Consider the following 27,908-nt stretch of genomic DNA (forward strand, 5'->3'; position numbering starts at 1 on the left):
CTTTTGTTAGCATTAAAACCAGCAAGTCAAAACTCAATCAAAAAGAGTCCATACTTCGCTTTGCACCTGCAGGACCAAAATTTTCAGCCGATAAAATGAGGTTGGAACCCCTTTGGTATGGTAGTTTTGTTAGATATATGATACCCTGCCATCGGTGTAGTTCGGACCTTAAATTTCCTGTTAAACTGATTACTTGGAATGATCAACGGTTGTTTGGATGGCGTCTAACACACTAATCAACTTATCTGATAAAGGACTGAAATTTAAAGTATAATTACGGCGGCCAGTAGCAGACTCTTTACTCCAAACATATTTTTGATACGGAACAAATATATAAAGCTAAATTTTCATTCAACAGCAAAACAGAACGGAAAAAATACTGGTTAAAATTTGTTTGAAAATCTGCTAATTATTCTTTTGTCTTTTGCTTTTTTTTTTTTTTTTCGCAAGAAATTTAAAATGATTTCAACACTCAGTTTAGATCGGAACAGATCAGATTGAATTGTCCAATCCGATTCGTTCCATTTCGTCTGTGAGTGGAAATTTATCTCAAACAGATGATTGGACAAATAAGTTGTATAAATATCTCACTGTTTTGAAGTTTACTGAGAAGTCCATAAAACTACTGTTTCCCTTGTATAAAGAGAAAGTCATGACTAAAGATAAGCTATCATTTACCGAGACTGAAACATCAGTATGTCTTCCTTAAGTCATATAATATAAAGAAAATAAATACAAAATTGTAAAGCAATGTTTATGGTAAAATAATTAAAATACTTAGTATTATTGATACCACTCCGTTCATAATTACATATCACATCGCGTACAAAACAAAACACGCGATAGTATATCATCGGTACTATTATTATGCATTCTCAATAAGTCTCCAGTTTTATTTTGAAATAAAATATAAACATCGCATAATTAATATTCTTTTTCTTTAAATTGAGATTTTAAAATTACAGTATTAAAAATTCGCAGCAGTTTAATAAATTATTGATCGCAACGAAGGTTATGACATCGATGTGTGTGTCATTAAAATTTAAATTAATTAAGATTTAGATATAAATAATATTAAAAACTTAAAGATTTTAGTTTGATTAAAACACATAGTAATTCGTCAAGCCAAATTAAGATGATATACTTTGACGATGTGGGTGGTAATGTAACCGGCAACCGAAAGTTTGTGGCATAACGCAATCTTGCAGAGTTTCTCCTCATGAAAAGCAATAAATGAATGACCATATAATATATATAACTATTTGTATATAAGAACGAATGTATATAATAAAAATTAAATAGGATATTAAACAATAAGACAAAAATACAGTTATTTTATTTTTTGTTGTTGTGTAATTAAAAATGTATTCAAATAGAATTTTTTTAGCAATAAACAGCGAAATCTCCTACAGTGAGAGAGGAAAAATTATTTTATGGGTGTATAGAAACAATGGTTGTCATGACGATCAGGACCCTCCCCCAACAACCACAAAACGTGTTGAATATTATAGACGAGTCTCCTCCCCTTAAAATGAGTTAAAAACGGGTTCTGCTTTTAATGCTGCTCGTCGTTAGTAGAACTTTTCGAGAAAACAAAAAGAAATCAAAAAAAATATAAACCATGCATTTCCCACATAATTTGCAAGTGCATAAATTTTATTGTTTTTAGCATCTTTTTATCATATGGCTAGAAGCTATTACTAGAAAATATCTTCACGCCTGATTAGGACTTACGTTGTGGTTTGGCCCACTGTCTTTGTTGACTGGTTGATGAAATTCTCTCTTCCACTTGTTTTTAGTTCGACATTATGACATTCGTTATCTAATTCTTCTAAAAACACCTTTTGCACTGTGCTGTAGTAGTTGAAAAATCAAATTGAGAAAAAGGTATTCTGGTAGTCTGAGTTGGTGTGAAACTTAAGTTAATGGTAATAGAATTTTACCACCCATAAAGTCTCTGAAACATTGCATGTTCATGTCAGTGTCATATCTACTGAAATTGTTGAGGATGGTGACATTCCAAGTGAATGGCAGTCAAGTGTAATAGCCAATTGTTTCAAGACCAATGATGATGATATACAAAGTGGTCAATAAAGCTACGAAGGGAAAGAATTGATATAGATAAGAGGTAATTTTGTTTTGTTCCAGGGAGAAAAACTACAGATAGACTTTTGTTAGACAGCCAACGTAAAAATATATGGTTTGCTATGAAAAAGTTAGGTTTAGATGATGACTAGTTAAGATGGTTCAGTCCATGTGCAGTAATGTTGGAAGTCGTGTCAGGATTACCGATTCTTTCTTTTTGTGTAAACATTGATGTACATCACGGTCCTGTCCTTTGTTATTTGTTTGAATGTTAGAAGAAGTTATTGTAAGCAGATGACCTGGTTTCCATAACGAAGTCGAAGAAAACAATAAGTGAATGCAGCAGAATCTAAAGTCATGATTAGTAGCATTGAAGTCAAGTGTAACCTTGTAGTTGGAAAGCGGCCTTGTAGAGTTTGCAGAAAAGGGGTTTAAAGTAACTCAATTTTTTGTCAGACTCGTAAGCATTGGTTACAGACGTCCATTGGTATTGGAGGTAGGTTTGGAGTTGACATTCAGTTTGCATGCAAGCGTTTACAAAAGTGAGATTATATACAAAGTATTTCCAGCTTTAATGATGTACAACAGCGGGTCGTTATAGATAGTTAAAAACTTCTGTTACTTAGTGATATGTTGGGTAGTGAAGATACCAAAAAAGTTATTTTTTTGTATCTGTCAAGAAGATGTGAAAATTCAGCAACTCCTTCCCACCAACCTTCACTTTTAACGTGGTCGCTAAACAGACGACCAAATAAGAGAGGAGGAAAGATTTAACACGCCATAGGGCGTGAAAGATTAAAGATAGGGGGTTTATTTTCGTGGGCTAACAATTATCTGTGAAGATCCAGAAAAGATAACTTTCGTTAAAAGGGCTAAATTCGCGAAAATTGCAAAATTTTCTGCACTTAATTTATCAAAGGCGGGGTTTGCATTCTTTTAAAATCCTGAATATCGGCTTCTAAAATGGCGAATTTTACGAAACAATTTTTGCGGCTGACAGATGTACCATTAAGTAAAACACTTACTTTTCAGAAAGGGCGAAGAAGAAAATACACCAATCAAAAAAGTATTAGGGTGAATATTGTCAAAATTTACCAAATTAATCAGCGTTTTATTTGACACATGAATTAGTCAGTGTAATAAAATTTGTGTTTAACTTGTGTTAAACTGTGCTTTAACTAGTTAAAACGTGTAAAGGCCGCTTTACCTAGTTGAATCGTGTAAACGCTGCTTTAACTGGTTTTATCGTGTAAACTCTGCTTTAACTAGTTGAATCGTGTAAACGCTGCTTAACTAGTTAAATCGTGTAAGCGCTGCTTTAGATAGTCAAATCGTGTAAACGCTGTTTTAACTAGCTTAATCGTGTAAGCGCTGCTTTAGATAGCTTAATCGTGTAAGCGCTGCTTTAGATAGTTGAATCGTGTAAACGCTGCTTTAGATAGTCAGTAAGGTAGTCATATATAGGTAGTACGATAGGTAGTAACCCAATTTACAACAAATCGAACTAATTTGAATTTTTCTAGGAGATAAATTTTAAAAAAAAAACCTACCGATGTAAAAAGGATCAATAGAGCCTACGAGTAGTTTGGTGTGCATATGACCTTCGTTTAAAATGCTATCACTCTGACTGATAATAAATGATAAAACTATATACTATTTCCATCACACAAAATCTTATTAGAAATTAAAAAGATTGGTATTCAATTACCTCTGATGCTGCGAAGTTTTTGCAGGACTTTTCTCTGGTTTTACACGTCAACTAGAACAAGTTTTGACTTGGTGAAGAAAACAACAAATCGCATACCCTTCGCTCTTGGAAACTTCCTTACGACTATAAGATTATACTAATTAATATTTTTATTTTAAAAGCAAAACCGGAAAAAAATAAATGTGGTCAAAAGCAATTTCACGGATAACCATCTACAATGAGTAATCGAAAATATACAACAGTAGAGTGACATTTTTCTTATCATTTTAACATCGACAACAAAAGGTTGATCGCTTTTTACTACACTTTGCAAGTATATGTCTGCTTCATACTTTCGTTTCTTTTTTACGTCAGAGAGTGTATTGTGAAAAGACATCTCGACATTGAAACTTTGCCACGCTTGTCTAATTCACATGTTGGATACTCATTTTCAAAAAGGTTTCAACAAAAACAAAAAACAATTCCTACAATAACTTAAACAAACAAACAAATAAACAACGACAACCTTGACAGGAATATATTCCACTCCCAGAAGATTTCAGGAGTAGTGGTTAAACCAGTAAGTACTTCTCACAAAAACAACTTATATGGGATAAATAAAAATCAATGCAATGTTATATTTTACAGATTTTTATGAATTGCAGATAGCTACTAAATCTGTCATCTAAGATTGGTTCACCTTTTCGAATTTTACGTTAGTTTAAGAAGATCGTTTAGTTTTAATATGCTAAAACGCACTTCTGCGTTAACAGAAAGATTGTTTCGCGCGAACACGTTAATCAGGCATTCACATAGGTAAAAGTATATGCGCTGGAAAAAAAGGTTGCTTTACGCGGACATGCTAACCAAAAAAGACGAAAGAAACACCACAGAAAAAAATATGATAAAAATATTTTCAAAATTTATAGAAATTTACAAAGTTTTTAATTCGTGCTCTAGAAACAACCGTGGTCTACCTTTTAATTGACCTTTCACACATTCAGGAAAGACCGGGAGAGGTGGCAATCCATTTTCGTTGTATTCTACATAAGCTAACCATGGAAAATGTTTTCTTGGTTGATTTGGAATTCGTGTAACTTTGACAAATCCACCATATCTTCCACGATACCGATCAGCTAGTTCACTGTACAATTTATCGATTGCTTCTTGATCCTTAAAATATAACAAAAAGTGTGTCACACAGAATAATTCCTAAACCAAGCTTGCTTGAATAGTATTAAAGTGTTGATTTAATGGTTAAAATTGAACTTTAAGTGCAAAAACTTGCCCGATGGCTGGCAGTGAACGTTTGAAGCAAATAATACACAGTATAACTACAATAAATGATAGGAAGTTGAATCTTTAACATTTCGAATACTTTATTCTCCTGAAAAAGCTATTGGCAACTACATGACTCCACCATCTATCTGGTCATATATCTTTCTCAGATCTTATTCCACTAAAAGTGAATCATTTTGTATTTTTGGACTCAACCATAAAATGCTTCAGCGCTTAAAATAAATATTTGACCACTGCCGGTCATACTGACCGTCGGAGATCCAAAATAGCCAATCAAATTGAATTTTTCGGCGGTCAAAAATATATGTGATTCCTTGCATAACGGTTTCAATCACGAAATTTGATATTTGTTCCACTCTGACGTTTTAAATTATTTTTAGCCTCCCTGATGAAGTACAAGTCCCATTGACCTACCTTCCCGTTGGTGTACTTCGTTAAGTGAATACACAATGATCGATAATTAGTCAACTTTGCTTCCCTTGCGCTCATAAAAGCATGCTGCCTGGGAACTAGGTTGCACATGTTAGTGTCGCATTCGGCACTGCCGACGTATTTGCCGACGTAAAATACGAAGATAGCGTAGTTGCGTCGGCAAAAAAAATTGCCGAGGTAATTTTGTTGTGAAATTTGAATGAATGCCGCGATCAAAAACGGTCGGTGTTATTATGAAGAACGTAAGGTATAGAGAACATTAAAATCGGCCCCTTTCCTTCATGCTGACACTCTTATGCTCGGCTGGTGCATTACACTGAGACTCGAACGAAAGACGGAAGACGATTTGGAACTATGCCACAAGTCAGTCCGACCTTCATCGACACAGAGAATACTGTGAGAAGAGTGCGCACCCATGCAAGTTAAATATAACCAGAACATGGGAGAGGTTAGGTGTCCTGTACCTTAATACAGCTTTCAGATAAATGTTCTCGTGATGTAATACCAAAGAAAAAACATGTTGAATAAAGTTAATAAAAAAGTTAATAAAAAGTTAAATAAAAAATCTTTTTAAAAGGGAAAAGAGAAATCAAACATCTATATAATAATACGCCAGTTCCGTGTCTCTGTGACAGGCAAAGTGGATGTCTTCATTTTCCTTTGATATTGCCGAAAAATGCATGTCTAATATGGTAAATATTCAGACATTACGGCGCGACGTCAATAACACCACTTTAACGTCAATATCCTATATTAAATTAATGAAGCCATTACAGTGCACCTAAAACTTTGAGGCTAAATAACTTGGAAACGAGTGGGAGACGTCAATGATTTTTCACCGCGTGGGTAACTAGGGACCACCTTGGACCAATTTGGGTAAGTTTCCCAAACCTGGGTCACCGAATCCGTTTTGGAATGGACGGGTTGATGACGTCATCAAAAAATCTTTAAACCCTAATATCTCTGCAACCGTTTGTCAAAGATATATGATCCTATACATTTTCTTGATCATCGTTTCAAGGTCTATACGATGAAGGTAACAGGGATATAAATTTCTGAATTTTTTTTTTTTGCGTTTTAACGGTCCATTGGTGACGTCAGCAAAATTTTAAAACCCTTTTATGTCTTTTGTTGTTCGTAGAAAAGTTATGATCCTATATTATTTTGATCAGCGTTTCAACCTCTACACGTTACAGGCAACGAATAAACTAAATTTCGCCAATTTTTTTTTTTGGATTTGCAATGCTGACGACAGCAAACCAACATTTTCAATGTCTTATTGCCTAAGTGGATTTCTCCACGGGTCTTTATCGACTAGTCTATATAATAATACTCCAGTTCCGTGTGTCTGTAACAGGCAAAGTGGATATGTTCATTTTCCTTTGATCTTACTGAAATTTTCTTTGAAATAACCGAAAAATGCATGTCTAATATGTTAAATTTTTTGACGTTACGGCGCGACGTCAATAACACTACTTTAACGTCAATTACCTATATTAAATTAATGAAGCCGTTACAGTGCACTTAAAACTTTGAGGCCAAATAACTTGGAAACGAGGTGCTGACGTCAATGATTTTTCACCGCGTGGGTAACTAGGGACCACCTGGGTAAGTTTCCCGAACCTGGGTTTGGGAAACTTACCCGAATCCGTTTCGGAATGGACGGAATGATGAATGGACGGGTTGATGACGTCATCACAAAACCTACAAACCCCAATATCTCTGCAACCGTTTGTCAAAAGTTCGTGTTCCTATACATTTTCTTGATCAGCATTTCAAGATCTATGCGATAAATGCAACGGGTGTACGAACTTGTGAAGAATTTTTTTTGTAACTTTTGGTAGGGACTTTGCTGACGTCAGCAGAATTTTTACACCCTTATATCTCCTTAGGTGATTGTCAAAAACATACAGTACTATACATTATTTTGATCAGTGTTTCAACCTCTACACATTACAGACAACAAATGACTAAATTTCACCAATTTTTTTTGTATATGCACTGCTGACATCAGCAAAAGGTCTAAAATAACCAATTTTTACATTGTCCTCCTGCCTAAGTGGATTTCTAATAATAATCGAAAAAAAATGTATATCGTATTAAAAAGAAGTCCAGAAGTTCTGTCTCCCACACAACACAGCAGGCAATAAGTCAGTCCTGCCCTCGGTTTTGTGAGAAGAGATGTCCTGTGAAGACTCTAACAATTGAGTCTCCTGTACAGTTTTGCCTCCTGTTAAGCTGTGCCAGTGACAAGCATTTTCGAAGCATGCCACTGGCAACTTCTGCGATATACAACCTAATGAATTCATCTCGAAACATAAAAAGGCAGTAACATTCGAAAAGAACAACAGGTGTTATTACGCAATATAACGTATTGAATTTCTAAAAATAACTCATTTTTAAACGCGCATGTTTTTCATTCAAATTCTTAACTTTAATTTATTTTTTTCTTTGATATTAGTATAGTAAATAATTACTTTATACAAAAAGACATTTCAGGTGCGCATTATTGAAGTGACTAAAGTGTTTTTGGTGCGTGATTGAAAACGAGATATTCAGATTGTTATCTATTCTTAATAGTAGATCAATAATTTTTTTGGCGAAGCAAGGAATCGATCGCCGGTCAGTCTGACCGCTCGTAACGTGATCCTGACGGTCAATTAACAAAATTCAGTAGTCAGTGACCGTTAACCGACCGTTATTTTAAGCACTGATGCTTACATTCTTAATAAAGGGATATTCCTGTCTGTCTCACAAAAAAGCTTACTTATACTTCAAAAACGAGTTTAATTATCACACTCTAATTTAAATGACACAAAGTTCAAAGCAACTACAGAAGTATGATAACAAACCAACTCACCTGAAGGAGAATTTCAGAAGCATGGTGTTTACACTGTTCAACAAATTCTTCTTCAGATAAAGGTTTTGGTAATATTAATCTCTTCTTCCATCTCCTGTTTATGATCCTCTTTTGAGTATATTTTGTAATAATCTCATCAGGTCGAAGTAGGAAACCATCTTGCAACGTAAAAAGATCTGGTGGTGGTTGCGTACGTTGTGTTAATTCAATCAGCTGAAATTAAAAGAAATGAATCAGACGGAGTCAAGGAGAACAAACATGTTTATACAAAGTTTATACATAAATCAAGCAGAAAAACAACTAATGAAATTTTGCTTGTTTATCTTGATTAGTATGAAGTTAAAATCAATTTGACATGAATTTTAAAGTAGAGACATTGGGAAAAAACACAGTTTAGGAGGCACATCTTTTTTTGTATAAAGGCTTTTTTATTTTTTGGTGACAACCCTATCAATATCAATTCCATGAAAATATCATCAGTTTGCGCCTTTCCAATGGTCTCATTTCCGAAAATTCTTGTTATCATTTTGATTGTTTACCAAGAAAATAAGTAAGAACTGGTTTACACGTACAAAATTTTGTTATAAAAATGTTTCGTTGTCAAGTTTCAGGGAAGAGTTATCACATAATATTTTAGCAACTCTGACTGTTAAAGCATGCAAACAAAGAATATTTTTGGGAACAGCCTGTGTGAGTGACTGGCTTACGTGTCAGGGATAACAGGTAACTAAAGGATCCCTTAATTAAGGTATATTTAGAGTTTTTCGACTGTGCAGTGTTTTGGTGAGCAGTTGCTATAGATACCACAGGGAAATTTATTTGCTTAAAATTGGTGAAAGTTTTTTAGGCGAATAGAAATATAGTTAAAATTTAATTTTAGTTCCACTTGAATCTGAAGCTACCTAAAAAAATCTTTAATCTTCATTAAAAGCCATATTACCCTGTGTGAGTACTGCTTTTTACGTAGACAAAAATTTGTGGATGCACATTGTTCTCCAAATGAAATCAAACAACTTACCTTATGCGAAAAGTGGTCTAATAACGAGTGTGTCGATAAGCCGCATACGCCGTAAAAAGTGCGGGCGTTTTTGGGCGAGTTCGGCGTTTTGAAAAAAGCACAAGGATTCGCCCGAAAAAACCTGCATAGGCCTGAACAATGCCCGAAAAAGAAAAAAAAACAGACACTAATGTGATTCAAAAAAACTATAAAAATTAAAATAAACTTACTATGAGGTAGCGAAGTTCTTAAAAGAACTGTTTTTGAATGTTTTTGATAAAGCTTACTTTATAAATAACTTATATATAAATTATATTAACTCCTTTCTCTTCAAGCGCCTTCTTCCCAAATATCGTCGGCATGCTTTGTTACAAGGAATTGCATTTCGGGAATGTTCCGGGCGATTTCTGGAAAGTGCGGGCGGTTTCGGGGGACAAACGTCAATTTTATAGATAGATGTGCATATTTTACATGGATAGACTCACAAATATCAAGGGATATACCCTGTCTATTATTTCCAGGAGGGGCCATGGCTTAGATGGAGAGTCCTAGAGTATTTAATGCTCATTTTGAGCAATGCAGACCCAATTAGGGCCCGCGCTCTACTAGACAACTCCCGGCAACATCCAACGGCCCACACAGTGTGCCATCTTCCCAATTTCCCTCACATGGCTTGGGTTAACCCGGGGCTATGGTAACATTCACTCGCCCATGTTGAATCGCCGTCAAGAGGAATCGAACCCCGGTCTCCCGCACAGAGTACAAGAGCTATAACCACTAATCTATGGCGCCATGTTTATTCGAAAAGTCGCCCGAACTCGCCCGTATATATGCGGGCGTTTGCAGCTTATCAAGAGGGTGCCAATAAGCCGATCAAGAGGGTGCCAATAAGCCGCCCTTGTGGCTTATCGGCACCCTCTTGTCTAACAATATGGCTACATTTTCCGTTGAAATAGATTAACCCATTATAAAAAATATCGAGTTTTACATCTATCCTAATTTTCAGCAGAAATAATGTTCTACAAGGATGAATTGGGACAATACTTACCAAATTTCCATATTTTTCAAGCTTCTTGGCTCGTTCCAAAGTTGTCTGGATCCTCTCATATTTTATTAGTGCAATACAAAGCAATTTTATGAAATCTGTATTTCTCTGCACAAAAGGGTTTATTCGCCGTTTTTTAGGCAAATTACCATGTGTTTTAAATCTTAAAGCTGAAACTAGAGGTATTTCTAACAAAAATACATTCCCAACTTTTTTCCCACCAAGCTGCAGCAGCGCCATTTTTGCACAAGTTTGTTATGACGGCTTATATCCATGTCTGTCACATATAGGTAGAAAGAAGGACCAATCCTCATACCATACCATATGTAACTTGATTATGAAGGTAAATATTTTAAATTTTGTTTCTAATGTCTTATTTCCTACTCTTATTAATATAATCATAATAACTAATATAATATTTAAATCTTATACTTTTTAGTCTGACTCTCGATCAGCTGAACTCTGGCTTATGGTGGTCAGGAGCTTTTTCGGCCACGGAAATCACAGACGAATTCGAAGGCTACCCACATGTGAAAACAAATATGGCTGACGATAGTAGTGAGCAAAAAGTGCATAGGGCAAGACAAGCTGGAAGAAAAGCTGAAAAAAAGAAAGATAAGAAGCATCAACCAAATGAAAAAAGAAATCCAAAGGCATTTGCCATACAATCAGTCAACAAGGCAGCGAAGCAGGTACACAGAAGTCTTGATTTAGAAACAAAGAAGCAGCATGTTCCATTGGTTGACAGAACGTCCTTGGAGCCTCCTCCAGTTGTTGTTGCAGTTGTCGGCCCTCCGAAAGTTGGAAAAACTACACTTATAAATAACCTAATTAAAAGTTACACCCGTGAAAAAATCAGTGATTTAAAGGGCCCTGTCACAGTTGTTTCAGGTAGCTATATAGGTTTCTTTAGTTTTGTGTGTAGGTAGCTACGTTAGTTTCTAAAAGTGTTGCTTTCAGAGGCCTTCTGTGTATTGTTGAGTAAGCGAAAATGCTGTATCACAGGTTATTTAAAATTCATTGGTTCCGGTTATATTTGTTGCTATAGTTTTTTTATTGTGTGCAAAATGTAAAGAACAAAAGGATCTAGAGCTAGCTAATAATTCGGCGATTCGGTTCAGCTTTGTTGCCATAGTGAGGATTGTCATTTTGCTTAATTGGCGAATCGCATTTGTGGTACATCCGCCATTTTTCAAATTTCGCTGGGTGAAAACAAGCCTAGTTCATAGGGGGGAAGAATGCTAAAAATGTGGAAATGGAAGAATAATTAACGAAAGGTAACCACAAGAAAAATCTGTCTAGCTATCTAGATTTTGCTCCAGAAAATTATCTTCGCTCAAACTTCCTAACATTGTTCTTAAAACTCCAAAATGTGTTTAGCTCTGCACTCTCTTTACCTAAAATACGGAAACCTTTTACCTCCAAAAAGATTGTTATGACGTCACAACGAATTGCCGAGTGGCCTTATTTAATTTTATGATACATTTCTAGTGATATTTTTGGCAATGTAAAAAAAGGCCAATCGCGCATTGTTACTCCTTTATTAGTGGATATTCTTGAATGTTGATTAAAATCACAAATTTTCTAAAAAAAAACTAAAGGTTACCTCCCCACTGCAGATAAAGTTTTTTTTATATCGTTGTTAAACTATTCCAATGAATCAATAATTCTAGATCTGCAACTTGGTTGGCAACAAAATGCTTATTGAATAAATTACTAACCTTATCAAATTGATTAAATCTAACTTAGTTTGCACAATGAAATTCTTCAGTAATTAATGTCCAAACCCAACACATTATTGCAGAGGGTACAGTACTGGAATCAGGACACCTAAAATCGTGAGCGTGTATCATGCGCGACACGAACGATCAACGATTTTATCGTGACCATCGCGATAGAAAAAAAGTTAACGAAGAGCTTTGCGATAGTCGCGATGCACAAAAAATAAGGATGTTATCGCGATCGTCACTATTAATTGCGATTCTCGCCATGGATCATGAATAACATTAGAAATATTAAACAATAGATGTGTATAGCTAATCTTGTGTCTTTTTATTTGTTTTTTTTTACATTTAAATTTTTTTTTGCATCCTGTATTTTTATTAGAAATTGGATATAAGGTGACTACAACTTAATTACTTGTTCTATAGTAGTGTTGTTTTGAAAGCTGTACAGCAAGATTTATTCTTGTGTAGTTTTGAATGTTATACAGAATATACCTGCGTTGTTTTGAAAGATATACAGCAGGTTCTACTTACCGTAATGATCCGATTAAGCACCCAGCATTTTTTAAGCGTCCCCCCTTAAAGGCGCGTAATCACCCTGTAGGAATATTTTTTGAGGTACCTATTTTTTAGTAAAAATTGAAAGATATACATGTTCAAATGTTTCATAGAAATAGCAAACTCACCCCAATTTCTGTGAGCCTACAGAACCGCCATAACATTTCGTTGCACGAATCATGTGATAATAAACACACAGCAAAATCGATTATATGGTTGCTGGATTCATTCCATTACAGAAAAAATAAGGAATGAGGGAGAGTATCCGTAGCTGTGTTTCCATCGTAATGCTTTTATAAATGTATCCACAAAGTTTCGAACATGATAAATCAGATAAATCAATCGAAGTTTCTGTGTTATTATTTATTATTTAAACATTTTAAATTACTGAAATCAGACTTCTTTGCAACATTGACCACTTCTTGTTGTTGTTTCTGAAGACAGCTTCGCCTCGCTAGCTGTCTTACTTTTTGATTATTTTCCTTTGCTCAAACAGTTAGTCGCTTCCTTATAGAGACAGTTTCAGATCTAGACATTTAAAATATCTAAATTTTCAGAATTTCCACTTTCATGCTCTAAATTTAATTATCTTCATAGTACGGCAACTATCTTCAACTGTCACAATGAGCATTCTCCCCTGTTGGCTATTTTGGCTTATAATATGCAGTAATCCATGTCAAGCTAATAAAAAAAGAAAGAGCGTGATAAGCATTAATTATCTTAATTTATAACCAAGAGGCAATGCTGTGATTTCTTCTTTCTGTTTTGTTTTGTCTGGTCTCCAAAAACAATGACAAGTAGAATAGAAGAAAATTAAATCTTAAAAGTGGAGAAAGTGATATGCCTTTTTTAAACAGAACCCTAAATTTCTTTCCACTTATTGATGCCATGTTTTTTTTGATTTAAAAAACAAAACAAAAAACAATATTTAAAAAACATATTTAATTGCGTTATTCTCTCATGGCATTGAGTAAGTGATAATTATAATCTATATAACTATATAGATCGCGAAAGTCATGATGCATCATGAAAGTCAACCCATGATGGATCACGACTTTCACAATGCTTAAAAATTTTACTATCGCGACAGCTTTGTAAATCGTGCGCAACACGCATGATTGCGATCCACGATGTTAGGTGTCCTGATTCCAGTACTGTAATTATGCGGACAAAAAAAGTAGTTCTTGAACCAAATACCATAACTTTTTTATACCAAATAAACTGTTGCATCGTAAGTTCAATGGCGCCTTTCATTTTCCATCATAATTACTAAATGAAGTCGTAACTAATCAAGGGTATTTTAACCCAACTCGCATAGTGCAGATGGAAGAAGTGGCATACAAGCCTGGATACGAGGTTAACATGTCGTTTGACTTTTTTATGTATCCTTCACTTCAGTTTTCCTTAAGAATAACAGTTTTACTGGGTGTGACAAGATGCAAACTCAAATTTTGACTGTTGAGGAATTCAGAGGTCTATCACGATCTTATATATTTCAGATATATATTATATTATATATTTAAAGCAATTTTACGAAACATAGTAAATTTTTTTAAAAAGCTAAAAACATTATGGTGTTTGTCTTTCAGACTTGTTTGGCATAATTTTTGTCTACATGAATCATAATTTGCATTACATAAACAATTTTGCCATTATAAATGCTGCCTTTTTTAAAACATGTGATGTGATGAGAAAAGGTAAATTTTAATAAAAATGTTTTATCTTTATTTGGGAGATACTATAGATCTGAAAGAAACTGATAATTCTTTATGCACACCAGATATATTTTTGATTTAAGAAAGTTTTTTTGGGGGGTGGGAGTTCCCCTTTCAGAAATATAAATGCTATCACTAAAAATGTATAAAAATATATAAAAAGACCATTTTAGAATATGATTACATTTATTGTAATTAAAAGTAACTACACTACAATACAAATTTTAGTCCTTTTTTTGTTGTGGTCTGAAAATTTAAAAAAAAATTGTTCACGTATGATTGATATGGTCATAAAAATAAAAATATAAAACTTCCTCTCACTGGTACAACTGTCCTATATATGTGAACAGATAATGTTAATTTCATAAAAGAAACAAACCAAGAGCAAAGTTGGCTTGTTTTATGTACAAACCCCTGAAAACAGCAAGCTTTATTTATAGTAAAAGAATATGTCTTCAAATTATGGACAACAATTGATTAGTTTCCTTGTAACTCCGATTTAAATTTTTGTTTGTAGGGTTTTTTAGTGGTCGTTGAGAAGCAATATTTTAAAATTTCTATAAATTCTGTTTGAAAGGTTAATTGATTCAGTTATTAATGCCTGTATAATTAAAAAAGCAAGTTTTAGCAATTTCCTATAACTTAATAATATTTTCTCCATCTTAGAAATTTCACACAAAGAAGTCTAAGGCTGCACTTAATATATAGTCTTTGCAATTCATTTTGGCACTCAGCAATGCTGACACAAATACCAACATGTTAACAAAACATGTAAATAAAATAACACAGCAGTAGGAGCTTGCTGATGTAAACAAATTTAAAGGCTATATTTTCTAGACAAACATGGATTTGTGCCATGAGTCGCACAGTTAGATTCGTCTTAAGTTTTATGTAGTCAGTGATTATTTTTCGTAAAATTGTATAAAAACGATAAATATAGGTCCACTTCTGTTTTTCAGGTAAAAAACGTAGGCTGACCATTATCGAATGCAATAATGATGTTAATTCAATGATTGATGTCGCAAAAATCGCGGATTTGGTAAGTCTTCAATTATTGTTTTTGATTGTGTAAGATTGGCTACAGGTAGAGTTGACTAGTCGATAACTTAAATCCATTTAAATTTTGTAAGGAAATATGTTGGCACTTTTTATGATTTTGTTCTGATTTAGCACTTGTATTGAAAAACTGTAATCACGCCTTCCTGATCATCAAATAACGTGCATGTCGAATTCAATATTGAATTTTAGACCAGTATAACGATTTTGAATTCCAGAAAAATTTTGCAGTAGTTTTGCATAAACCCATGATTCTGTACAAGTGTTCTGTTATTGTTAGTGACAATGAGTGAAAAATTCTAATTCTCTGAAAAGTCAACATGTCGCATGAAATACATCTTCTGTTTTGCACTAACAGCTATTTAAAAGCTGCCATACACATGCGTGAAAAAATAATTGGCCAATCTCTGCATCTTAGGGAATTTCCAGAGAATAAATGTGAATAAAAAGTTATTTAAAGAGAGTAATTCTGTCTCTAATGTGCATAGTGAAGATGTTCATTTTTCTTTGAAGAAGCTGAAAAAATGTCTAATTTAGAAACTTTATGGGAGTTACGTCATTCTAAATCTGATTTTGATTTAATTATATTGCAGACTATAAAACCAAACGATCTTTTGTTTTCAGGTATTACTGTTGATTGATGCTAGCTTTGGTTTTGAAATGGAAATATTTGAATTTTTAAACATTGTTCAAGTTCATGGATTTCCAAAGATAATGGGTGTTCTAACTCATTTGGACTTGCTGAAAAAGAATAAATCATTAAAAAAAATTAAAAAAACTTTAAAGCAAAGATTTTGGACAGAAGTGTACCAGGTCAGACAATGTTTAAAGTACAAATTTAACTAACATGATTGGTCAGTTTGTAAATACAATGCGGTAGTTCTTTTTACTGATTTATACAATAGATTTATAATGTCAACATGTTTTTGATAAATTGGTGAAGTGATTTTTCTGGTTAACTAAATATTGAAAAGCGGGATGTAATGATTCTTACGTCCTGTTAGATCTTTTTACAAGCCTCTTAATTTGCTTTATTTTGTTACAGGGAGCAAAATTGTTTTATTTATCCAGCATTTCATATGGCTTGTACCCTAAAACGGAAATTCATAACTTAGCTCGATTCATATCTGTCATGAAATTTAGACCTTTAATATGGCGATCGTCTCATCCCTATGTTCTGGCAGACAGGTAAAATTATTTAACATGTGCAACATCCCATCTTTGCAATGAGATTTATATATTGTAAGCAACAAAAGAAAATGGAGATCAGTTTTTATTTTTTGTAATAGTGGCTCCGTGAATGTTAAAAATGATTAACCATGATTAACCACACTGTTCTTTCACCACAGGTTTGAAGATCTAACTGATCCTGAGGCTATACGTCAAAACTACAAATGTGACCGTTCAGTTTGTTTGTATGGTTATATGAGAGGAGCCCATATGAAGTACAATTGCAAAATACATGTCATAGGTAGGGCAATCCAAAATCAAAAATTACACTTTATCTCCAAACCAACAATAATATGTTTCTTAAAATAATCCTTGAATCTTCAAAGTAGTAGGTATAGTGATAATTATAATCCGCTAGTTTTAAGAATTTTGTTCAAAACTGTTTGGTACAATTTTATTTTAGGTTGTGGTGACTTCACAGTCAAAGCAATGCATCCCCTACCAGATCCTTGTCCACTTCCTGAAAAAGAGAAGAAAAGATCTCTAACAGAAAAAGAGCGACTTATTTATGCACCAATGTCAGGTGTAGGAGGGATAGTCTATGATAAGGTATAAACAGCCTGGCTGCATAATTTTTAAATTACTATAAATCATAGATTGACACTAGGTACTTATTAAAACTTTTTTTCACAATTTCTATTCACATATAAGAAATTTAAAATATGTATAAGCAAAATTATTTATAAAAGAATAATAAATACTAAAAGAATAGTCACTCTTTGGAATAATCTGCATTTAGGCCATGTAAATATGCATGTACAAAATTAAGACTGAAATACTGTAGATTTTATACTATTTTATAAGTTCAAACATTTTTGTTACTCCTGTTTTTAGGATGCTGTCTATATAGATTTGGGAGGAAGCAAAGCTGGACAAGCAGCTGCTCTGGGTCATAACAAAGACAATGAGGTGAAGTTGTTGTATTTTTTTGGTACTAGTGCAAAAAAGAATGTATAACTAACTACAGTACACATTTATTTGTGTGCTATACTTTAGAAATATAAGAAAGTATATAATTCTGTTTTCGAATTTTAAGGCCTTATAATTATAACAAAGGAAATGAATTTTATTGTTCATCGTAATGTATTACCAACAGGTCTTTCTTTAATAATTTTTGCTTGCCATAAAAAGTGTAAAAAATTCTTATTCTTCAAATAAAGTCATTGTGATTATGGGGGGAGGGGGTATGGTGTAAGCCTCGTTAAAATCGTTCCTTAAATTCATACTTAGCTTCCTTGTAATTTTGATAAAGTGCACATGCAATGAACCTTCCTTATACTAATTGTTTTATTTTTTTATTTATTTCTTAGCTGCCCCCCCCCCCCCCCCCCCAAATTTTTTTGTTAAGTTGTAACCAGCCAGATTTTTCTAAAATTGTATTAGGCAAACAAATAATACTTAGCTAATTACACATAGATGTATTTTTAATCCTTTTTATACTGTGTAGTTCAACAAAGAAGAAGAAAATGAGTTAATGTCTTCTTTGTTTTCGTCCAAAGCATCGATGGATTCAAAAATGGAGGCTAGTGGTTTAAACATATTTTCGGTAGGTTTACGTATGGTTTATAATCTTCTCTCAGTGCATTAAGTGTTTTAAAGATTAAAAAAGAAGCTATGGCAAATTTTAAAATAGATAATAATCATTTAATGTAAATGCTGTTGGATTTAAAGCAGCTACTTATACTTCTCCTGTCTTTAGAAATCTGCTCCAGTGACTGGAGATTCAATACAAAGGTAAGCATAGTGTTATTAACATTTCTGTTTTTATTTTGTAGCTGTTTTAATTGGCTTTTACTTTTATAAATAGTTGCATTAGTAGAGTGCTTGTTTATTAAATAGTTTTATAAATTTAATCCATCATTAAGTGTTTGACAGAGACTAAAGAAGACGATAGTTGCATACATGCCATTTAATCAGCGATACTCTGGAAACAGCATTTTAATTAAAACAGTTGCTTGATTTAGTGATAATAGGTGGACCATGCCCGAAGAGGAAAGCGTGACAGATTCAAATGGTCGTATTCGGCGAAGACCTATATTTGATGATGATGGAGACAAAGATGCTGACAGTACTGACGACGATGAAAATAAAAGTGATTCTGGCATGGATGAACCAAGCGATGATGAAGATGATGATGATGACCATGGAAATGAAGATGACAATGAGAAAGGGAAAGGTAAAGAAGGCAAAAAATCTAGCAAAAGAATGAAAATGGTAAACTGTTTTTTCATGCAATTACTACAATTTCAGATGATATCTCTCTCTATATATATAGCTAGCAATCCCTCAGTATTTGTGAATTGGAAATAACTTTCACCTTATCAAATCTATTATTACATTTTTTACATCACTTGATCCAACATATTTTTTGGAATCATCTCTAGAGAGAAAATAAACAAAACAAATAAATAAACCAAATAAACAAACCATTTCAGACCAAAAGTAAATAGGCAAAAATACAGAATAAATATCTCTTATTGTGACTACAGGATATGGCAGTTGAAGGCCAAGTGGATTATGAAGATGATAGCTCTGATGATGGTGATGATGATGATGATGATGACAAGCAAGACTTTGATAAGATAACTCATTCAGAAAAATCCAGTGCAGGTTTGGTGGTTTTCTTGCTTCGCTGTTTGATAGAAACATCTAATAGTTTGAAAACGCAGGTTTTCATGGTCTGTAGCAGTTTATGTTAAAATAAATCTTAAACAAAACGATTTATTTTTAGATTTTAATGCATGGAAGGAGAATTTAAAATTAAAGGTATCAAGTATTAAAACATTTCGAAATAACAATGATATTAGAAGAGTGATATATGGTGAAGGTTAGATAATTTTTGATTTCACTAAGCTTTCAGAACACACTGCTTATTATTTTGAACACTGAGTTCGAGCACAGATTGTTAATCTATGTAGCTGACACTTTTTATTGGTGTCAAAGTCATCTTTTAAAACTTTACCAATTTGTTTTTTTTATCAGGTGTTAAGAGTGATAAAGACACTGGATTGGAGGAAGAAAAAGGGAAAAACGAGAATGACTTAGTGGCTGGGTTATTTCAAATCAAAAATAGATCTACTTCTGGTAAATCAAATAAAAGCAAGTCGTTATACCATGACATGGATTCTTCTCGATTAGTAGAAACAGAACTTAAACAATTTGATACTGAAGAGTTAATAGAGCTAATAAAAGATTGTTTCGTCACTGGCAAGTGGTCAGCAGCTGAGAATGCACAACAACTATTGAATGATGATGATGATGATGGTAGGATTTTAAGGATCATTTTTTTGCTAATTGGAAGATGGTTGACATGCTAAATTTCTGAGTTAAAATGTATCTGTCATATATCAAGATTTTTTTCATTTGTAATGTTTTAGACGAGGAAATTTACGGTGATTTTGAAGATCTCGAAACTGGAGAAGTTACGACAGGCGAGGATGGGCCATCTGGATACAACAGTGATGACAGCATGTCAGATGATGCGGCTGAGAATGAGAATGATGATGTTGCTAATGGCACTGGTGGTCTTGAAAAAACGTCAGCTGAAAAGAGAGCTGACAAAAAACGCAAGATGAAAGAAATGTTCAATGCAGATTATGACGATGAAAAAGGTTACCATTACCAACATGTTTAAAAAATAACTTAGCGTTTTTTCTCCAATAAATGCCCCTGGCCCTTCTACCCCCCTCCCCTAAATTATTAAAATTCACATTAATTTCCCGGATTCAACACTTAAATTCTTAAAAATTTACAATTTGGAAAATATACAGTTTGCTCAAACTATTATTATGCGAACCCAAGATTTCAAGAGATTGAAAAAAAGAAAAATGCAATTCATTTTTAGGCGAGAAATATGAACTTAAGCACTTTAGTAAAAAAACTCATGCTTTCCGCTGATAAAGCTCAAGGCTTGTTATCATTTTCAATTTATTCTTTTAGCAGTTGTGTACAATGATCGTTGTTTATTTTTGTTCACACTTGACTTGTGTTTCTGTATTTTAAAGGTATCAATGCAAATCTACTATTTTGATTATAATTTAGAAATCTTTTTCGCTATTAGGTCCAAATACATTTTATGACGACTTAAAAAACACAATGACAGAACAAGCTGAATTAAATCGTAAAGAATTTGAACACCTTGAAGATGATATGAGGGTGCAGTATGAAGGTTTCAGAGCCGGCATGTATGTCCGTATTGAGGTGAGTAGTTGTGTAGAAATTACCACAGGAGGAGAACTGTTTCTTTCTCCTTTATCATGTTCGGACAGATGGGTTTTCCAGAGTTATGAGTAGTTTAAAGGAGAAGTTAAGAAACCTTGCTAAGAATGTAATACAATAAATATGAATCACTACTAAAGATAACATTATTTGAATTTGGTGATTTTTTATTTTAGCTGGAAAGAGTACCTTGTGAATTTGTGAAAAATTTTGATCCCTCTTATCCTGTCATAATTGGTGGGTTGTTGCCTGGTGAAGATAATATTGGTTATATACAGGTAGGAACTTGTTCGTTGCGTTGTTTTTATGGCCGAATCTCCACGGGACGATATTTTCGACGATCGTCATCATTACTCGAATTTGATTGGTCGCGATTTTGTCATGACGAAAAGTTGAATTGGTTTCCACTTTTCGTCACGAAAATCGTCGCGAATATCGTCCAGTAGAGATTCGGCTTATTATTCCCATATCCCTAGTATTATAGCCTGTTGCCTTTGGCGCGGGTTTAAAAATTAGTCCCAGGGATATAAAGACTTATGGTATGCTATTTATGTCTTGATTTTTTTTAAGAATTTCATTAACTGGCTTTTTACTGATTATAAACTATTTTACAGAAATGAAATTTCTATGAAAAACAGTTTGTATTCGCCTTTAGAATGTTGTTTGTTGTCTTTCCTGTGTAAGATTTACTTTCAGAATGGTTTAATATTTTTCTGGAGATTTGTTTAACGAGCCTAGAGAGTGACTAGTCGTTGTTATGAAGTTATGAACTTCATATTGGGACTATACAATAATTTACAGACAATCATTTATCTCTTATATCACCTTAGAGTTATGCTGACAACGTCCAACCCTAAAGTCTTAGATGTTTCTTTATTTTCAGACCCGTTTCAAGAAACACAGGTGGTACGACAAAATTTTAAAAAATCGTGACCCTATCATTGTGTCCCTCGGATGGAGAAGATTCCAAACGATACCATTGTTCTCAATACAGGATCACAATGGTCGATTTCGTTCCTTAAAATACACACCTGAACATATGCATTGTATTGCGACAATGTATGGTAAGCGAAAAATAGTTGACTTTAGGGGTCATCCATGACGTAAAATGAACTAATGTTCTTGTATTTTAGCGTTAATTTCATTCTACGACAGTAAGGGGCCTTCGAAAATTTTTTTCGGTCCCCGTTAGCGGGATATCTGAAGTTTGAAAAAAAAATCCGCTAGGGATTGGGAAATTTTGAAAATTTTTTAGTGGCCTGAAAATTCTTCGTCGTTTGTGAGCATAATTCCTTATGTCATCAATTCCGATAACTTTTATCTACAGCCCCTGAGCCTCCCAAAATTTATCCGAATGTGTGTATTTCACGGACGGAAATCCGCTAAAAGAGGGGGGGGGGGGTCTGAATCTTAGCGGCAATATCCTGCTAACGGGGCCCGAAAAAAATTTTCGAAGGCCTCTAACATATACAACGTTCTAAATCTCAACTTTATTTTAATGTAATTGCTATGTTATATGTATCCATTTATTTCAGGTCCTGTTACCCCTCCTGGTACAGGCCTGTTGGCCATACAATCTATTGGTGAAAGAACGGTATAGATTTACACGTTTTTATGCTTATATATTTGCATCTTCAACACAGACATGTTTATCTGTGCTGTTTTCGTGTGAAGTGTCAAACTTCGTGAGGTTACATACATCACTATGTCAAGAGATGCAAATGTGTATGTCGGGCTGTTACTTGTTTCTTTCAGACGAGATTTCGTGTTATCGCCACTGGAGTAATTGTTGATCTGGATAAATCTATACAAGTTGTTAAAAAACTCAAACTCGTTGGAACACCTTTAAAAATTTTCAAAAATACAGCGTTTATAAAAGTAGGTGTTGTTAGCTTGCTGTTTTATGTAAAGCGATTTGACCGACATGTTTTATGATCTTTTGCTGCATTCCAAACTGTTTCAAAAATATTTTTTTTAATTTTTTGCATACGTTCCTTTTGCAACATGAATCCACGAGTCATCTGAGTAGATTTCCTTGATTGCTTAAGGATGAAGTGTTGCGGTTGCCAAACTCTTAAGGTCTCGATTCTTTACAATAATTTTAACACATGAATCACACATAGAGCTAACGCGAAACGAGCTTAAAATGATTTTGTTTTGCATTAGGGCATGTTTAATTCTGCGTTGGAGGTGACAAAATTTGAAGGGGCGTCAATCAGGACAGTGAGCGGTATACGTGGACAAGTCAAGAAAGCGATAAAGGTAGGTTTATAAAGTTTGTTTAAAAAAAAGCTGGAGTGACCATAATAAAATGTTTGTAGACTACTTGTTCAACTAGCTGAATTCCTTTTTTTAAGTTTTTTTTTTGCAATAGGAAAACCTTTTCTAATGCAAGTTGAACCATAGTGTTTTGTCAGAGAAAACAGCTAAGTCAGTTAGCTATAAGGAAGATGTGTTTGATATGAAATTCATTGATGCTAGGATGTAATAATGTCCACAGAAAGTGTTGACGAGTGGTGTGAATAATCTGATGTTTTTTAATTGTTGTTCTTTTTTTTTATAGGCGCCACCAGGTGCTTTTCGGGCAACTTTCGAAGATAAAATATTACTTAGCGGTTAGTATTTTTACTTTATTTACTTTATTTATACCAAAAATATTGTAACGGTCTTTCTTTCGGCTTGAAAAAATAACTAGCAACTAGAACACTATCTTTACACTATCATTTCTCACTTCAGATCTGGTGTTTTGTCGGACCTGGTTTCCACTCAGCTGTCCAAAGTTGTACAATCCTGTGCAATCTCTGCTGTTATCCAAAGAACAAAAACAAAGTTGGAAAGGAATGCGAACTGTTGGACAAATGAGAAAGGATATGAATATCAAATTAGAACAAAATCAAGACTCTTTATACAAGGTAAATTGTTGCTAGATTAAAATTTGTGTTGCACTGCTTAGTTAGCGTAAACCAAGCTCAAATATTTTTTTCTTGATGTGGCTATTACAAGAAATAATTGCATTACTGAATCTTCTCTGTTGGGAGCTTGCAATAAGACTTCTTTAGGTGAAATTTGTGTAATTTTATAATCAGGACTAAAGGCATTAATTTAAGAACATACTGTTACTTACAAAGGATTAGGGTTTTTTCATCTACGATACTTAACAATCTCTTCTTTGCTATTACGTTATATCTATTTTGTTATAGCCAATCGAACGTCACACAAGAAAATTTAATCCGTTACACATCCCTAAAAAGTTGCAAAAAGACCTGCCATTTAAATCAAAGCCTAAACTGGAACCTAAGCGAAAAAACAAAACATATGAACAAAAGAGAGCTGTGATTATGGAACCTGACGAGAAAAAGGTATAATTATTATGGAACACCCTTAGGTGGGCACTGCAGCTCAGCTTAACCCTACGCAATCTTTCTTCGCTTTTCTGCAGTATTAATATCTATTTTCAACAGAGAATAAAATCATAAAATATTAGATTTTTCGGATAAATACAAAATAACATCCAAAAGACATTAAACTATCTTTGAAACTATCTAAATGACATATTAAAGGTCTGTTTTGTCCAATCTTAATATCCCCTTTTCCATTACCTTCAAGATATCCTTTTACGGATGCCATTTTAGCAGGTATAAAAAGACTTCTAAAAGGGGGTTATGTGTCATATCTCTACTTTTAGATCAAGTTTTATAAAATGTTTTTGAAATGTCGTTTAAAATGTTAGCATGTACAATGTGTAGACATCTAAAATGCGTGTTTTACCACAGTTAAACATTGGAAAGAATTTTTTTGTTTTATTTTGTTTTTGTCACTAGAAAAAATTTCACCGTACATTTTAAAAGCAGGACATAAGATCTTGCCATGTACAAAACCAAAAAAGCATTTACGTACAAACTGAGTTTCAATATTATACCAAACACACTGAAATGTTGAAGCACCCTCTATCATCACATTTTTTGTTGTTCTGATACTGTTTTTCTCTCCTTTGCAGGCTATTCGGTTAATGAAAGGAATATTTGCAGCTAACCGTGAGAAACAGCAAAAAGAAAAACTGAAAAGGAGGGAACAACATAAAGTGTTTATGGCTAAAATGTCGAAGTTAGAAGCCGAACGCGATACTCGCGTGAAAGAACAGAGAAAAAAAGTTTATAGACTTCTTGGACAGGAAGAGAAAAGAAAACAGAGGGCGGCGGGAAAGAGCAGGAAATAAGTTTTTACTTAAAATTGTATTTTTATTTGCGAAGAATAATTATTTTCTATTTATCTTCACTCAGTGATTTTCTTTTTACTCGTGAAGACTCCACATTCTTAGAGAATCCAGAAAAGAAATTTCTCCTGGAATTTTGACAAAAATGTCCTGCTTTTGTCCCGGAAAGTATACATTGTGTCCAACTCGCGATGGTTGCATCTTTTTATAAAGCTTACAGTCAAAATATTCTCAAAGACTACTTTAAAGATGAAATAAATAGATTATCAACAAAGCCCTGGAATTTCTTAAATTTTGGCATGAGAAGTCAAGCAATATTATACAGAAAAGTTAAGAAAACTCCTCAAAATGTCCTAGATTTTATGTTTTTTCTATAATCACCTTGTTCACTTACCTTCTATTAAATAATCTCAGTTTTACACACGATGTGAGTTTTTCTTTTTAAGTGAAAAAGTTTTGAACGTCGTTCCCCAAAATTTTGGTAATTTTGGTTGTTATTGCAGCATGTTTGTAAAAAAGTTAATTTTTCGTCTTGTTTGCTCTTCCCTACCTAAGTGCAGGAGAGATATATTCGCTTAATCTCCATGAGTGTAGTGAATTACGACACCTAATCGGAAAATTTGCAGCCCTTCCAAACTATTAAATACTGTTGAATAAGGTTTTTTCTTCCCTAAGTCATTGTTAGAATTGTGAAGCAGCGTTTTCATATAGGAAATAATGTCAGGGTAATCCAATGAAGATATTAAACCCAAAACGAAACGAAAAAAATTTTAAGGGGCTATTTTGTTATCCAAAATATTCTTATAAAACAACGGATAAAACTTTTCAGCATCCCCATCGAACGATTTTATAAGGTCTTTCACAAGAGCATAAGACGGTAAAACATTGTTAAGGCCACCAACTTTGAACATTTTAAATTCATTGGTGATTTCTGATGGGTAACATTCATCACCAGCCAATTTTGAAACAGCTTCTTCCATATATTTTTTAAAATACAGTGGATGTAACATCTTCTCAGCTTCCTTGAAATCTCTATCACCCGATCCTGCAGAGTCACCTTTGTCGTGGTCACTATGTTTCGCGTTGGTGTGGCCATAGTCACAAGAGAGAGATAGTCTGGGTAATCGGCCATTTCGGGCCGCTACGGCAAAAGTACCTGACCTAGAACTTGAGTTTGTGCTTGAGTCGCAACTGTAGCGTACTGTTGGGATTTGAATTAGCAAATCTAGTTTTGTGTCACTTGTCTGGTTCAACATACAAAGACGATCTTCTGCAAGTGTCAAATAAGTCATCATACACCTTTTCAGAGAAAGAACTATCTGTGATATCTTATCTTGGTGGATATGTCTTCAGTACCATGTATCGTCGTATACGCTTCTCGTCAAGAAAGACCTCACAACACATATACCACCAACAATATCTAGCTATCCTGTTGGCAGGAAAATCTGAGGACACACAAGATATACCACAAAACAAATTAGTCAATGCTAGGGACCGTGGTGGCTTATGGAAGGTTAAAAAGGAAGTGGTTTTAATATTTACATCTGCTGAAGAACTTTTTCGTTCATACACCAGCAAAAGCTGCAGCAAATGACAGTAATTGATCGTTTTGAAATCCGAACCAAGATCAGAACTGACAGAGATGGATGATGCAGATATTTCTTCTTGTAGTAACTTTATCTCATGTTTTAGTGATATGTTTTCTATTTGCAATGCTTTTTTCTCACTACGCTCTTCGCGAAGTCTCAATAACACACGCTCTGGTGATGTGAATGCAATTGGTGCATTTAACTTAGCAGGAATATTTAGATTTGAGGATGTGCGTTTCACTGAAATATGTGCTTTTTTACGAAACTAGTACATTGTATGCATATATCACCGTCCAAATTCAATAACATGCAATCCATAGAACGAATGAATACGGTTTGTTGTAATGGACTTTCATCTGAATGTATTTTTGGAGATGGTGTGTTTGTTTATATTTTTATATTTTTATGCGACCTTTTCCTTTTTATATATGTCCCATATATGGACATTGTCAACTATGCTGATGATACAACCCCATTTTCAATAGGAAAGAATATCAACGAAGTTATTGAAAAGATTGAATATGCAGCAATTATAATATTTACTTGGTTTGAAAATAACGGTATGAAAGCCAACCCAGAAAAATCACATTTTTTTACTAACAAAACTGATGTACGATTAAAAGTTTGTGATGAACTTCTAAACAATTCTCAAACTGAGAAACTGCTTGGTATAACCATAGACCACAAACTTTCTTTCGAGGAACATGTTAATCAGCTCTGTAACAAGGCAGGCCAGAAAGTTAGTGCGCTTGCAAGGTTATCTTCCTTAATGACATTAGACCAGCGAAAGCTGATTATTAATGCTTTTGTCACTAGTCATTTTTCGTACTGTCTATTAGTATGGATGTTTCACAGTCGTAAATTAAACAATAGGATAAACCATATACATGAAAGAGCACTAAGAATTATCTATCAAGACTATCAATCCTCATTTGAAGAGCTTTTATCAAAAAATGGGAGCGTTACAATTCACCAAACGAACTTACGCATCCTTGTTACTGAGCTGTATAAAGCTAAAACAAAAACAGGTCCAGAAATGTTGAATGAAATTTTTATTTTTCCTGAACCAGTGTATAATTTGAGGAAGGACAAACTCAAGAGTAACAAAATATTTTCAGTGAGATATGGGATCGAAACACTGTCTAATGTTGGGTTAAAGCTTTGGAACTCTTTGCCTAACGAGTATCGGAACGCTGGTAC

General features: G+C 33.8%; 2 protein-coding genes across 2 annotated transcripts; one reads left to right on the top strand and one right to left on the bottom strand.

Moving 5' to 3' along the window:
* Positions 1 to 4,296: 4,296 nt before the first annotated feature.
* Positions 4,297 to 10,674, bottom strand: LOC130635809 (uncharacterized). The gene is made up of 3 exons (XM_057445292.1): positions 10,409 to 10,674; positions 8,364 to 8,576; positions 4,297 to 4,945 (listed from the first exon to the last, which is right to left on the bottom strand). The coding sequence occupies exons 1-3, from the start codon at positions 10,643 to 10,645 to the stop codon at positions 4,706 to 4,708; spliced, it is 690 nt and encodes a 229-aa protein (XP_057301275.1). The 5' UTR covers positions 10,646 to 10,674; the 3' UTR covers positions 4,297 to 4,705.
* A 209-nt stretch (positions 10,675 to 10,883) lies between these two features.
* LOC130635805 (ribosome biogenesis protein BMS1 homolog) lies at positions 10,884 to 25,181 on the top strand. The gene is made up of 24 exons (XM_057445288.1): positions 10,884 to 11,296; positions 15,362 to 15,441; positions 16,083 to 16,271; positions 16,504 to 16,646; positions 16,808 to 16,929; positions 17,092 to 17,237; positions 17,523 to 17,597; positions 18,136 to 18,234; positions 18,388 to 18,422; positions 18,653 to 18,902; positions 19,178 to 19,298; positions 19,420 to 19,515; positions 19,671 to 19,952; positions 20,066 to 20,299; positions 20,749 to 20,888; positions 21,083 to 21,184; positions 21,790 to 21,970; positions 22,442 to 22,500; positions 22,662 to 22,784; positions 23,073 to 23,168; positions 23,470 to 23,521; positions 23,643 to 23,818; positions 24,107 to 24,265; positions 24,904 to 25,181. Exons 1-24 carry the CDS (start codon positions 10,948 to 10,950, stop codon positions 25,120 to 25,122), a joined length of 3,528 nt encoding a protein of 1,175 aa, XP_057301271.1. The 5' UTR covers positions 10,884 to 10,947; the 3' UTR covers positions 25,123 to 25,181.
* The last annotated feature ends 2,727 nt before the right edge of the window (positions 25,182 to 27,908 follow it).

This window comes from Hydractinia symbiolongicarpus, chromosome 3, assembly GCF_029227915.1.
Source record: "Hydractinia symbiolongicarpus strain clone_291-10 chromosome 3, HSymV2.1, whole genome shotgun sequence".
In the NCBI taxonomy this organism is placed as follows: Eukaryota; Metazoa; Cnidaria; class Hydrozoa; order Anthoathecata; family Hydractiniidae; genus Hydractinia; species Hydractinia symbiolongicarpus.

Excerpts from the sequence above, each read along its gene's own strand:
- LOC130635809 (XM_057445292.1), bottom strand. The coding sequence starts at position 10,645 with ATGGCGCTGCTGCAGCTTGGTGGGAAAAAAGTTGGGAATGTATTTTTG. Across the intron at positions 8,577-10,408 it reads TTGAAAAATATGGAAATTTG|CTGATTGAATTAACACAACG; the intron begins GTAAGTATTGTC and ends TTTTAATTTCAG. Across the intron at positions 4,946-8,363 it reads CTTCTGAAATTCTCCTTCAG|GATCAAGAAGCAATCGATAA; the intron begins GTGAGTTGGTTT and ends TTATATTTTAAG.
- LOC130635805 (XM_057445288.1), top strand. The coding sequence starts at position 10,948 with ATGGCTGACGATAGTAGTGAGCAAAAAGTGCATAGGGCAAGACAAGCT. Across the intron at positions 19,516-19,670 it reads AAGAGTGATATATGGTGAAG|GTGTTAAGAGTGATAAAGAC; the intron begins GTTAGATAATTT and ends TTTTTTTATCAG. Across the intron at positions 23,522-23,642 it reads AGATAAAATATTACTTAGCG|ATCTGGTGTTTTGTCGGACC; the intron begins GTTAGTATTTTT and ends TTCTCACTTCAG.